Source organism: Silurus aristotelis, assembly GCF_946808225.1.
Source record: "Silurus aristotelis genome assembly, chromosome: 3".
Classification (NCBI taxonomy): Eukaryota; Metazoa; Chordata; class Actinopteri; order Siluriformes; family Siluridae; genus Silurus; species Silurus aristotelis.
Window position 1 is genome coordinate 9,103,470 of NC_139576.1, and position 14,128 is coordinate 9,117,597.

Consider the following 14,128-nt stretch of genomic DNA (forward strand, 5'->3'; position numbering starts at 1 on the left):
AGCTCTTCTTATTCCTTTCATGTTATTCAAAGTAGTAATATAAGTGTCTGTTGTACAGGCAGTGTCAGACAGATTGTCTTAATATATTTTTGTCACATCCATTAGCATAAATAGTACAATTTGCAATGAAATGTTTCTTATTTAGTTGTTTGGAGGACTTTGGTTCTGTCTTTTAGACTTGGTCCAGCACCACTTGTTGCAAATAGGCATTCCGGTTAGGAAGCTCAGTGCGGATGTCCATCATTTGACCGTTTTCATAAGAGTGTTGATGCGACAAAAACGGCATGTCCTGCGTGCTATTAAAACCAAGCTATTAAAATCTGTCTACTCTCTGTGAAGTAGAGACATTTCCAGTCTTGAATTTCCCTCTTGAACTTGACCCAAGCCCTATAGCTATCAGTATCATGGCACCCAGTCAGTATTTCTTTACAACTGAAAATCAGAAGTTAATCATGATTAATATAAAAGTGACCATGTAAAACAGTGCAGTACCTTAATTTATCACGTTTAGTAAAAAACAAATTAAGGTATTGATTTTTTTTTTTTCCCAGACCCTCCACAGTTGGTTTACATTAATTCAACAGCTTCTCAAGGGGAAACCTGTGAATTTCAGTGTGATGTAGATGCCAATCCAAAACCATCACACTTTAATTGGAGCAGGTAATTGAGCTGAATTCCTTTGTATATGTTTACCAGAAAGACTGCATTTGATCTATTTAAGGACCCATATTAAATGGCTTTTCAGATATAACAAAGCAGTACCTGCATGTTCTGCAGACTGTCAGCAAAGTTATTTAATTCAACTGTAGTAACAAGATTTATTTATATATATTCTATATACTTTTCCTGAATTTTAGTATTATTTTGAAACAGTATGCTAATAATATTTTTTTTTATGATCTATATTAATAATTCAGTCTGAACAAATCAAGTGTGACCTTTTCTAGTCAGATCACTCTGTACTCTGTCTTCTGTGGGTAATGTGGTATTAAAAATAAATGTATTGTCCTTATAGAGACAAGTTGATTAAAGCCACTGCAAAATTGCTGAAGAATCTGTGCAATAAGAAATCTAACAACATATTTAACTTGAACATGTCCTTTTCATGAAAAAGGAGTATATTGATGCAGTGTAAAAGTTATTTCCAGTAAACAATTTACAACACATATTTTTCTTGATCAATGATCTCCCATTAATGTCATGTTTTTTTAATAATAATAATATTAGAATTATTTTTATGTGTGTTTCTAGTTAATTGAAAACTGAGGTTACACTCGTTCTTGAGTGTGTTTGCTCAATGTTAAATTTGGTAGATGTTCCTGTAGGAAGTGAAGAGCCCAAAAATGAGATTAAACTTAAAAATTTTAAAAGCGTAAAATTGAAAGTCTGTCAGATTAGCTTCAGTCAGAAAGCACATTTCTCATCATTGCTTCAATATTTCAATTGCAAAAACTGTTGGTGGTGTAGCAGAACTAAAGTTACCATATACAGTATACATTACTCATAATCTTACACTCCAGTGCTCATGTTAGTTCTCACTCTCTGGTGTTCTGTATTGTTTAAAGAATATAATCACACTCTTGATGTCACCCAAATGAGGATGGGTTCCCCTTTTGATTCTGGTTACTCTCAAGGTTTCTTCAAGTCATCTAAGAGAGTTTTTCCTTGCCACAGTCACCATGGCTGCTCATCAGGGATAAATACACCTTGTTCACCTTTTAAATTCTGTAAAGCTGCTTTGTCTGTTGTGAAAATGGCTATAGAAAGAAACTTGATTTGACTTGATAAAGGCTACTTTAAGCAGAAGAATAATGGTGTTATTTTGAGTTATATACAGTGCCTGTCAAAAGTTTGGAAGCAAAAACATTTATTGTTTTTGAGAGACACATGCATGTTCCTTTTGTTTAGACACAACAAACTAGGTAATTTAACAGTATGAAGATTTTCTTTGACCAAACTAATATATACAGTGCATTTAGGATATATTCAGACCAGCTTCACATTTACAGATTGTATGTTGTAGCCTGATACTACAATTGTTCAAATCCATTTCTTTCGCATTCATCTAAACTTGGTACCCTTTAGTGACAAAGTGAAAACTTAATTCTTGAAATGTCTGTAAATATATATAAAAATATGTATATGCCCTTTATTCAGTACATAGTTGAAGCACCTTTGGCAGCAATTACAGCCTCGAGTTTTTTTGAGAAATACTTTACAGTTCTTCTTTTTAAAATGTGCCAAAAGTCTTCTTTACTAGTTTGATATTTCTATCTTACCTTGTGATCCAGTTCATCCCAGAGCAGTTCAGAAGGATTTAGATGCAGTGACTGGGCAGAGGTTTCTGTGTTAGACATGATTCCAGCCAACTGTTTGCTCTCTAAATTATGCTTGCACAGACTGAACATATGCTTTTGGTCTAGCCTTAGTCTAAAATGAATTGCATGGTGCTGAAATATGCAGTGGTAGTGGTTGTACTGTCGTACAAATATTTTTCTTTTAGAACCATAAATGTCAAATTTGTTCTAATTTGTACACAGACATTTCTTCCAATCGTACAAGATTTGCAGTTTACCTTTTGTTTCTTGCATATAAACAAAAGGAACATGCATGTGTGTCAAAAGTCTTTTAACAGGCACTGTGTTATTTGTGAGTGTGTTTTCAGCAGTACACAGTCTAGTCACTTTGCCTTAATTCGCAAATGTATGTTTACTTAGATTTATTTGGGGAATTATACACAACATTTTAAATGTTAATACATGGTTTGATTTATTACATATTGTATTAATTATTGCATGAAATAAATAAAATGTAGAAGGCAGTTTCTCACAGCATAATGCTTGTCTTCATACTACTAAGAAAATCCCACCTACATTGTTATCATTCGCTTAATTTATCGTATTACTCTCTTTTAGAATTTCTCCAGTGAGAGAGAGGTTTTCCAACGTTAAAAACAGACTGATTATTCCAGCAACCCCTGAATTTAACGGCCTTTACTTGTGTAGTGTGTCTAACCAATATGGGGAAGCTGTAGGTTCCCTCTATGTGCATGTTATACCAGGTGAGTATGTATACAACCTGTAATTCCTTTAGAAATTTAATAATTGTAATAACGTGTAAATCATTTGAATCGATGTTCACATGTGGTTAACTTAATAAATTTAGTTGAATGAATACTTGCTGATTCACACACGGACAGACTACATTTATTCTTTTTTTTATTTTTATTTATTTATTTTTTTTAAAGAACCTTTTAGTTTAAAGGACCAAAATAAAACTTAATATGCTTTGAGCACACATTAATGCTTAATTAAAGTGATGTCTGGAAATGGGGGAGGCAAAATATTTGCTTTTAATGACCTTGCAGATTTGAATAAACCATCAAAAGATGTATAATGGGAAGAAGAAAACACTAATCTTGGTTAAGGTATTTTATTAGCAGTATAACTGAGCAAAATACAAGCTACAACTATACAAACAAATATCAGCAAATACAAATTTTAACATTAAATCTGGTTTTATTCTAATGTGCAATGAAAAGCTTACAAATGTGTCAGAAATTTTATATAATTTAAGCAGTTCTTTTAATATTTTGTTGGTCCTCAATTGTTTTTAAATACTGCAACTGTTTTCTTGGGCATTGACTCAATAAGATTTGCACATGTCATTGCCTAATTTCTTGCTGAGCCTCATTAAATTCTTTCCATAGCTGAGCTTCTTTGGATGATTCGCATGATTATCACAATTGGGGTTTAGAATTACTAAAGCTTTTTACTGAGATAAAGGTCAGGGGACAAAGGAGAACACTTCAGGATTTTAAAATGCCAGGCAGCAAGTAACACCTTTATTCAAAGTAGCTGCAAGTATGTAAATTCTTCCAACACCTGCCACAGACATGCATCCCCATACCATTACAATTCCTCCACCATGCTTAAAAAGAACAACTCATGCAAGAGGTACATTTTCTTAGGTTGGACATCACTTTTGGGCATTACTGTGTGTGTGTGTGTGTGTGTGTGTGTGTGTGTGTGTGTGTGTGTGTGTGTGTGTGTGTGTGTGTGTGTGTGTGTGTGTGTGTTAGAAGGGTTAACTAAACAGTTTTAGTAACTATTTACTAAACTGCAACTAAATACAGTTAGCTCGCAAGTTAAATGTTAGCTAATGGTATTTTTTTCTAAATGCCATTGTAGCTACAGAAAGCAACATTTGCTGGACTATGGTCATCATAGTCCTCATCGGTGTGATTTGTGGTTTTGTCATTTGGAAATTTCAATTGCATCAACACATTATAAAAAGACTGAGGTGAGTTAAGTAATTTTAGTAAATTAGTATTAAGGGCAGATAATTCACATATAAAAAGTTTTCTAAGCAAGGTACTTTTTTTTGTCACTTAGGCTTAATAGCAGTGATCCTGTGCCCACTGGTCCTACAGATGGAGTGAGTGTTTTTATTTAAATCCTAATTATTGTGCTTTCTTTAATTATTGGGCTGATGATTAAATCATATATTTTCTATTTTCTAGGAGAGCTGATGTTTGGGATCAATATTAAATGGTAACTATAAAAATCACAAGGTCTATTGGCATGTCTGCTATCATGAAAATTACTTTCATTACAGGCTGATTGGTGGCTTGACCAGTTAAGTGTTTGTATACTTATAAATAAAAAGAAACAACTGCTTTTGTGAAATATAGTTGAGTAAAAATATATTTTACTTTAAAATGTAGTGAAGTAAAAGTTAATTTTTTAATTTTTACTTAATTACTGTTACCCACTGCTTGAAACATTCAACTTCAATTATATACTCCATATTTACTCCAGAACACCTTTTCCACAAAATAACTAAGGCATTTCCAAAAAAACATTTTGCAGAAAACACACTGATCAAAATTAGAGAACAACAATGACTGTAGCATGGAAAAGATTACAACAACATTTTCTGAAGGTTACAACAGTCAGCAATTAGTAGGAAGTGTACAGGCCTCTGCTCTGAATGACTTCAGCACATCTGCAGTCACAGGACAGCACTAGTCTCTCACACTGCTCTGATGTGATTTTGGTCCACTCTTCTTCCAGTCTCCTCCACAGTTTGGTGACTGTAGTGTGTTTCTTGGCCATAACTTTGTCACCATGGATTTTCCAGAGGTTCTCTATTGGGTTGAGATCAGGACTCTGGGCAGGCAATGTCATTATTTCAATGTTTTCAGTTTCAAGGAACTGCTTTACCCGTTTTGCTGTGTGACATGGAGCGTTGTCCTGCATGAACACTGCGGGCTGATTGGTTGATGAACGCAGGGAGGGAACCATATGTTGTTGAAGAAGGTTCTGATAAACATTTGCATTCACTCTGCCATGTAGCTGTAGAAGAGGCCCAACTCCTGCTGCAGAAAACATGCCCCAAACCATGACACCATCTCCTCCACTTTTCACTGCCTTCTTTACACACTTTGGGTTCAGTTTTTCTCCAGTTTGTCACCAAACATAATGTTTCCCATCGGACCCAAATAAATTAAACTTGCTTTCATCACTGAAGTGAACTTTGGACCAGTTCTCCTCTGTCCACACAACATGCTCCTCAGCAAAGCTTAGTCTAGCCTTTTGATTCTTTCTGCTGAGTTTTGGTCACTGCAGAGTGGGCTTTCAGTCCAAATGCTCTTAAACGTCGAGACACTGTATGACGAGACAGATCCTTACCCTGTTCCGCACTGAACTGGTGAGCAATTCCAGCTGCAGTGTGGAAACGATTGCCCATTGAGCTCCTCCGCAGTATCCTGTCCTCTCTTGTATTTGTCTTCCGTGGATGACCAGCCTTCTTCTCGGACTTGAATGAGTTTGTGATGTTGTAAAGATTCAATATTCTTAAATTCACAGATTTGAAACGACTAACTTGTCTTGGTCCACCATCTTGCAGAGTCAGTGAAACTGGAAATTAGGCTGCCAGTTAAATAGGGGTTGACAGATAATCAAGGAAATTAGCACCAGGTACCAGATTAACACCAATAACTGGGAGGTATCTGAAAGTGTTCTCTAATTTTGATCAGTGTGTTTTCTGCAAAAAAAGGTGTTCTGGTAGCATGGTATAGACAGGACAAAAACTCCTTCAACTATGAAGATGACTTTTAGAATTCAATTGTTTAAATTGTTCTCTAATTTTGATCTCCAGTGTATATATAATATGCATTGGTGTACAAATGCATAAGCATTCGCTGAAAACTACAACAGTGACTAAAAATGAACTCGTTTACTGCTGCTGTTATTTGCTGCTTTTAGATTTTGTTTGTTCGCACCATTTTAATTGACTCATCACAATATCGCAGAACAGATCCAGTGTGACTTTTGCGATAATTTTTTTTTTTTTTTTATGTCCCTGTGCACCATTGTGGTACTTCCATATTATACATCTCCGCTTTGCATAACTTCCAGGTACAGTTTTCTTTGCGGTTCAGTTGAGTTTGATATAAAATGCACCCATTGCCTTGGATAACATGGGACGCACACTTTTTCTTGCTGACGGTTGGCTTTATGCATTTTCCCAAGCGGCTGTATGTTGCCTTCACCCTCACCCATAAACCATAACTTGAGCACCCCATGCTATAAAAATACATACAGTACATGTTTATCTGTCAGGAATCCACCTGCCACGCCCCCTTCAGCCCCCATCAGCGTGTCAGGTGTTTTCTCGGCCGCTTTCTCTGAAGCTCCCGGCTTCAATCGCGCACATATGGTGCTCGTTTATCATCATCACCAGCTCCTATTTAAACTTCCACACTCTCACTGTCCGTTATTGGTGGTATATGTTGGTTCACGGCGGTCGTTGTTATCGCTCATGTGTATCCCGGTACGTGTCTTCCCACCGGCACACTCTCAACGGCTGCGCTTTTCTTCCCAAAGACGCCCTTATCCAGAGCGATGTACAAAAGGGCTTTGAGTCTCTAGCAATGAATACATCTACATGGTACACAAGATTACAAACTTAATATGAATATAACTTTTGAATTCTACAAAGCAAACTTTGGAAAGGGCTAATTTAAGTGTTTCAGGAAAAGGTAGGTCTTCAATCGTCGCTTGAAGATAGTCAGGGAAGTTCATTCCACCACCTCGGTGTCAGAACAGAGAATCATCAAGTTTATTGTGAAAAATCTGAACTTTTCGCATGGAAAATCACTACTGCTTTGTCTGTGTGTCACTAGATTGCAGGCATAGATGATTGGGCAAGGACAAGGCCACAAAAAAATGTGAATGTCATGGGAAACATTGCAAATAAATGGAGTCATGGGTTATGCCTGCAGCACCAGCAGTTGCTTTAAAACTACACAGGAAGCCATGATTTTACTAAAATGTCATTAGCAATAAGGTGTCTATTATTTATAAATCTGAATCATTTAGATTGTTTTAGTGAATAACGTTATTGCATATCTCAGCAGTTTTGTGCTCTATCATTTAATTGAACCGTTTCAGCACAGCCAGTGTGAATTTTTTTTTAAAACCTTCAACACAGCATTTCTTTATCTTATTACAGTGGAATAGATAAGTCAGCTCTTCTGCATTTAGTTCTTGTAGTTGGAAGAGGTATAATGGACAAGAATAAGGATCTTTTGACAAGGGCTAATTGGTTGAACGATTTGTTCAGACCAAAATGTTTAATGACCAATTAATTGTTTAATGTTCCTGGTAAGCATTAACAAACAACCAGTGAACCAGCAACAGGGTCATGGCTATGTGTGTGTTGAGAGTGAAGGATAGACCAGGGTCTGATCCCACAGAAGAACTATTGCAGCCCAACTTTCCCACTCCCAAATTCGTCAACAATTTTGCTAATATTTTGATGCCAGATACCATAGCACACTTTGGGTTTTGTAGAATCCATGTCTTAAACGGTTAACAACTGATTCGGTGGCACAAGAAGGACCTTTACAGTATGAAGCAGGTGGTTTAATGTTAGGGCTGTTCAGTGTAGATACAGTACCTTTAGTTGCATAACACTTTCTTACATCATTGCATGACCCACTTTTGCAGTATTTCTCCAGGCAATATTTTCACTAATATTTAAATATTCTATTTAGTTTAGTTTTGTATTTCTGCAATCTTCTTATAAATGTGGATTGTGATACCTACACCTTTGCCTTGTGGAGTTTTACATTATCCAGAGCAACATAGAGTGGTTGTTGGTCTATCAACTTGACCAGCGAATCCTATGTTTTGGCAGTTAGTTGATCTGACTGATCAGACCGAATTGGGTTTTTCAGCAGAGCTATGTCTGTGTGCTGAATAACGTATTATGTTTCAGCTGCCTATTCTATAGTATAGTTTGAGAGTAACTCCATAATAGGCAGCTGAAACACAATATGTTATTCAGGACACAGACAAAGCTTTGTTCGGTTATAATCTGAAGAGGGACTTTCCAGCTGAGCAGTTTTTACCATTAATTTTAACTCTTAAAATTCTGTAACGCTGCTTTGAGACAATGTCTTTTGTGTATAGAAATAAACTTGACTTGACTTTTTGAGCCTTTGTGTGGGATATAAGGTTGCAGTGGTGTATACGTATTTCTTTTGTACAGACCTAACTACTACCAAATCTTTTCCCTTTTTCTTATGTAATCTATTAGTCTGTACATATATTGTGTATATTTTTGCTTACCTTTGTGTATAGACATTGTATAGAAATGTAGATAGTGTAAGAATGGAGTGGAACATACAACAGACAAGCTACCACATTAACTTGTCCACAACCCTATATAGAGTTAATCCTCTGTCAAATAGCAAATGTTTTTTTTATTTCTTTTTTAATAAATTGTTCATTTAAAAATAAGTAAGTCAAGTTTATTTCTATAGCTCTTTTCACAACAGACATTGTCTCAAAGCAGCTTTAATTATTAGTATCATGGTGTCATGAATGGGGATTTTCCATTATAAGATAAACATTTGTTAGATGTCTGTTGTGACACACCCCAACAGATGCCACACCTTAACAGACCCCATATTTTATCAGTTACGCACACCTGCTTGCATATAAAATCCCGGCTTGATCTGTGGAAACAGACGTTTCCTTTGAATGTGGCGCTAAAAATAGCTTTTTTTTTATTTTTTATGATTATAGTTCTTTAGGGCTGGTTTGGAGCTGGAATCATGAGCTTTTTTGCTTTTCATAAAAAGCTGTTATAAAAATGTTACTATTCAAAATGTACAAAGTTTTTAGTTTAGCTAGGTCTAAGTGCTAATATGCATTATATACTCTATATAATGGAGTGATCTAGTTTTTTTTTTTTTTTTTTTTTTTTTTTTTTAGACTGATGGTGTTTTTATTACATGCCCTAGTGAATTAGCATCCGCTTGTATTTATTAATAGAGCCTTTAAATATCTTGTGTATGTTGCTCTAGATAAGGATGTCTGCCAAATTCTGTGTATGCATCTAATTCAAATAGTGTTTCAAACTATCAGGAGTATGAATGTTTCACACATTAGTTCATGTGAATCAGCATGTTCATGACTTTTGATCGTGTTAAGATATCTTTGTCACAGTGTTTATATTACCACTACATTGTTGATGAATTGATCATTATTAGAGTGTCGTTTCATTAGAACCTTTCTTCACCTCTCATATTAATTTTTTCAGACTTCTTCCATCAAAGCTCTTTTCATATGCATGCAAAACAAATGCAAATTGTTCCATATCAAATGCAATTATGTGCAAATCTTGTATAACACAGCAGAAGATTTGAGCAATCCAAATAGATTTTGTGGTCATGCATGGTTTCATCATGGAAACTATGTAAAAGATTATTACTATGCAAGTCATAGTACAAAAATGTGTCAAACAAAACTCTACAGTGCAATATTCTTGAATTAATAATATAATATTACAACACAAAAAAAAAAGAATAATTTGGGTCAGCTGATGAAAGCGAGTTCCGGTCTGATATCTGGCAATGAAAAGTTTGCAGTATTATGGCAAATACTTTTTAGATGCCTATTTTCCACTTGGTAAATTATTACCTAATCTCCTAAACTCCATTATGCTGCTCCATGAATTACATAAAAAAGTCTTTCAGTTTGTACGTATCCAAGAGTATCTAACGTATCTCACGTGTCGTTACAAATTGTAACACAGAGACTTGTCAAAGAAAATACAATTTGCATACAGTGTTCAGACTTGCATATATTTGAAACTTGATTGTCTAACCCTTTGAAAGTGCAAAAAGTACAATGAGACATCAGAAAGGAGAATGGCGAGCTGTTAAAATGATGGCTGTGGTTCTGCAGGCGCTTTAGATTGTTTTGCAGGTTCTGTGTCAACCAGTTGTTGCTCTGGTATTTGTTGGGTGCTATCAGTCATTGGCAGAGGTGGCAAAAGAACACATCGTTTACCTAAGTAGAAGTAGAGATATTCATGTGTTAAAATACTCTGGTAAAAGTTGAAGTAGTGACTAGACTTTATGACTCAAGTTAAAGTAAAGAAGTTTGGGCCGAAACATGTGATTAAGTAAAAAGTAGCCATTACTACTACCTGTTTGTGTCACTATGGTAACTGAACCTCATATCATATTAATATTAAGGCTGTCAGTCAATTAAAACATTTAATCATGATTAATTGCAACTTATTCGCACATTTTTATCTGTTGTAAATGTACCTTAAATTAAGACTTTTCACGTTTTTAATACTCTAATCAGCATGGGAACAGACAAATATGGATGATTTATGCAAATGTCTATTATTATTATTGAAACCATAATCAACATGGAGCATGAAGACAAAATATTCTTCAAAACGTTTTAAATTGCGTAAATCATCAGAACACCAAACGAAACCTTTGTTTCCACACGCATGGTTATTGAGGTGATACTGGAGAAACTGTACCTCTTCTATCTTTCATACAGATAACATAATCAGAGAATATTTGTTTTCGATGTTAATTTGTTTATTTATAAGTAGACATTTTGACTTTCTGTTCATTTATTTATTATGTCTGTGGGGCAAGTATTCACTGAGATTCAGTTTTATCTATGTGACCTTGCAAATAAATGTTTATGCTGAAGGTTTTAATATCACATCTCTGATATTTATTTATTTATATTTTTAATAAAAATGGTCAAACGAAAATAAGCGCTGCATTAATCCTGCATTAGTGTCGTTAAATACATTTGCGTTAATGTGTTCATTTTCACAGCCCGAAACAGGAAGTTACACATCAGTGGTAGATATAAAAAGCCACGCAATGACAGTTGATAATGTTGAAATATGAAACAGTTGAAATATGTTGATGGTCTGAAAACAGCACGCAGTGAGAAGAAAAAAAAGACACTTCGCCAAATAGATTAAAACTAAACTAACAAGTCTGGTTTAAAAATGTACGCAGTAGAAAGTACAGATATTTGTGTAAAAATGTAATGAGTGAAAGTAAAAAGTTGTCAGAAAAATTAATAAATAGTGAAGTAAAATACTGATACCAGAAAAATCTACTGAAGTACAGTAACAAAGTATTTGTACTTTGTTACTTCCCACCTCTGGTCATTGAATTAGTGAAATCACCCACTGATGTTTGGTGAGGAGGATTTAGATTTACTTTTACCAGGGATCTGACTGCACCAAGTACATTATACATGCTGTGTGGAGGAAAAGCTATCCGACGTTGCCATGGCCCAAGCAGTCTTAAACACCATGTCCATATGACACAGACATCATTTCAAACAATAAATGAGAATGAATGAGAGCGCTCTCAAAACCAGCTTCCTAGTAGCTGAACTTGTAGCCAAATCTGAAGAGATTAAATTGTGGTTATGCTGTATTAGTGTCATTTTTTGCTGTTTTTGGTTGGTTGTGTGCCATGCCTCAAAAACGTTTGAAAAACACTGATGTAATTTAATTAAATAGTGAAAAATGAACAGTGACAATCAGTGATTTTGTTTATAGTTTCCGTGGTGTGCTCATGTTGATGGGTTGATGCAAATACAAACCATGTTTTTATACACTTCACTTTGTGAACAGGTGGACATGCATTGTCATGTTTGAACAGGTTTAGAACTAGGTCAAAAATGATGATCCAACTTTAAAGAAAACAAGGTTTTTAAGAGAATGTGATTGGTATGTTCATAGAATGGGAATGCAGCTTTATTGAAGCTAAATGGGGTAGTTAAGTTTATTATAATTGGGCAAAATCTAGTTACTTGATCAAAATAATGGAAATCTGCATAACATTTCTAATCTATTGGCCGCTTTAAAAGAAGGTAGCTGACACAAATAAACAGTTAGTCAGTTTGTTATTTATAATATCATTCTTGAGGATGGTTCCCCTTTTGTGTCTGGTTCCTTTTAAGGTGTCTTCCTCATACCACTTCAATTTTTCAACATTTTGTTATTTTACAGCTTTATTCCAAAATGGTTTAAATTCATTATTTTCCTCAAAATTCTACAAACAATACCCCATAATGACAACAGGGAAGAAGTTTGTTTAAAATCTTTGCTAATTTATTATATATATATATATATATATATATATATATATATATATATATATATATATATATATATATATATATATATATATATATACACAGTGAGGAAAATAAGTATTTAAACACCCTGCTATTTTGCAAGTTCTCTCACTTAGAAATCATGGAGGGGTCTGAAATTGTCATCGAAGGTGCATGTCCACTGTGAGAGACATAATCTAAAAAAAAAAATCCAGAAATCACAATATATGATTTTTAAACTATTTGTATGATACAGCTGCAAATAAGTATTTGAACACCTGTCTATCAGCTAGAATTCTGACCCTCAAAGACCTGTTAGTCTGCCTTTAAAATGTCCACCTCCACTACATTTATTATCCTAAATTAGATGCACCTGTTTGAGGTCGTTGGCTGCATAAAGACACCTGTCCACCCCATACAATCAGTAAGAATCCAACCACTAACATGGCCAAGACCAAAGAGCTGTCCAAAGACACTAGAGACAAAATTGTACACCTCCACAAGGCTGGAAAGGGCTACGGGGAAATTGCCAAGCAGGTTGGTGAAAAAAGGTCCACTGTTGGAGCAATCATTAGAAAATGGAAGAAGCTAAACATGACTGTCAATCTCCCTCGGACTGGGGCTCCATGCAAGATTTCACCTCGTGGGGTCTCAATGATCCTAAGGAAGGTGAGAAATCAGCCCAGAACTACACGGGAGGAGCTGGTCAATGACCTGAAAAGAGCTGGAACCACCATTTCCAAGGTTACTGTTGATAATACACTAAGACGTCATGGTTTGAAATCATGCATGGCACGGAAGGTTCCCCTGCTTAAACCAGCACATGTCCAGGCACGTCTTAAGTTTGCCAATGACCATTTGGATGATCCAGAGGAGTCATGGGAGAAAGTCATGTGGTCAGATGAGACCAAAATAGACCTTTTGGGTCATAATTCCACTAAACGTGTTTGGAGGAAGAAGAATGATGAGTACCTTCCCAAGAACACCATCCCTACTGTAAAGCATGGGGGTGGTAGCATCATGCTTTGGGGGTGTTTTTCTGCACATGGGACAGGGTGACTGCACTGTATTAAGGAGAGGATGACCGGGGCCATGTATTGCGAGATTTTGAGGAACAACCTCCTTCCCTCAGTTAGAGCATTGAAGATGGGTCGAGGCTGGGTCTTCCAACATGACAATGACCCGAAGCACACAGCCAGGATAACCAAGGAGTGGCTTTGTAAGAAGCATATCAAGGGTCTGGTGTGGCCTAGGCAGTCTCCAGACCTAAACCCAATAGAGAATCTTTGGAGGGAGCTCAAACTCCGTGTTTCTCAGTGACAGGCCAGAAACCCTGACTGATCTAGATAAGATCTGTGTGGAGGAGTGGGCCAAAATCCCTCCTGCAGTGTGTGCAAACCTGGTGAAAAACTACAGGAAACGTTTGACCTCTGTAATTGCAAACAAAGGCTCCTGTACCAAATATTAACATTGACTTTCTCAGTTGTTCAAATACTTATTTGCAGCTGTATCATACAAATAAATAGTTAAAAAAATCATACATTGTGTTTTCTGGATTATTTTTTTTTAGATTATGTCTCTCACAGTGGACATGCACCTACGATGACAATTTCAGACCCCTCCATGATTTCTAAGTGGGTGAACTTGCAAAATAGCAG

At 35.7% G+C, this 14,128-nt stretch overlaps 1 protein-coding gene across 9 annotated transcripts in view; it reads left to right on the top strand.

Annotated features, from left to right (window-relative positions):
* Positions 1-14,128, top strand: part of LOC310723689 (nectin-1-like) — a 62,418-nt gene that overhangs the window by 33,235 nt on the left and 15,055 nt on the right. For 2 of the 9 annotated variants that reach the window (XR_014532743.1, XR_014532744.1), the window contains exons 4-8: positions 552-660; positions 2,916-3,061; positions 4,191-4,302; positions 4,395-4,437; positions 4,523-4,553. The exons of 3 other annotated variants lie outside the window; for them this stretch is intronic. Coding sequence is in view for 2 of the 6 variants with exons in the window: in XM_083537074.1 (XP_083393200.1) it covers positions 552-660; positions 2,916-3,061; positions 4,191-4,302; positions 4,395-4,455 (428 nt within the window). In the remaining 4 variants the exon portion in view is untranslated. 4 more of the 9 variants (XM_083537074.1, XR_014532742.1, XR_014532741.1 and 1 more) reach the window with 4 other exon arrangements.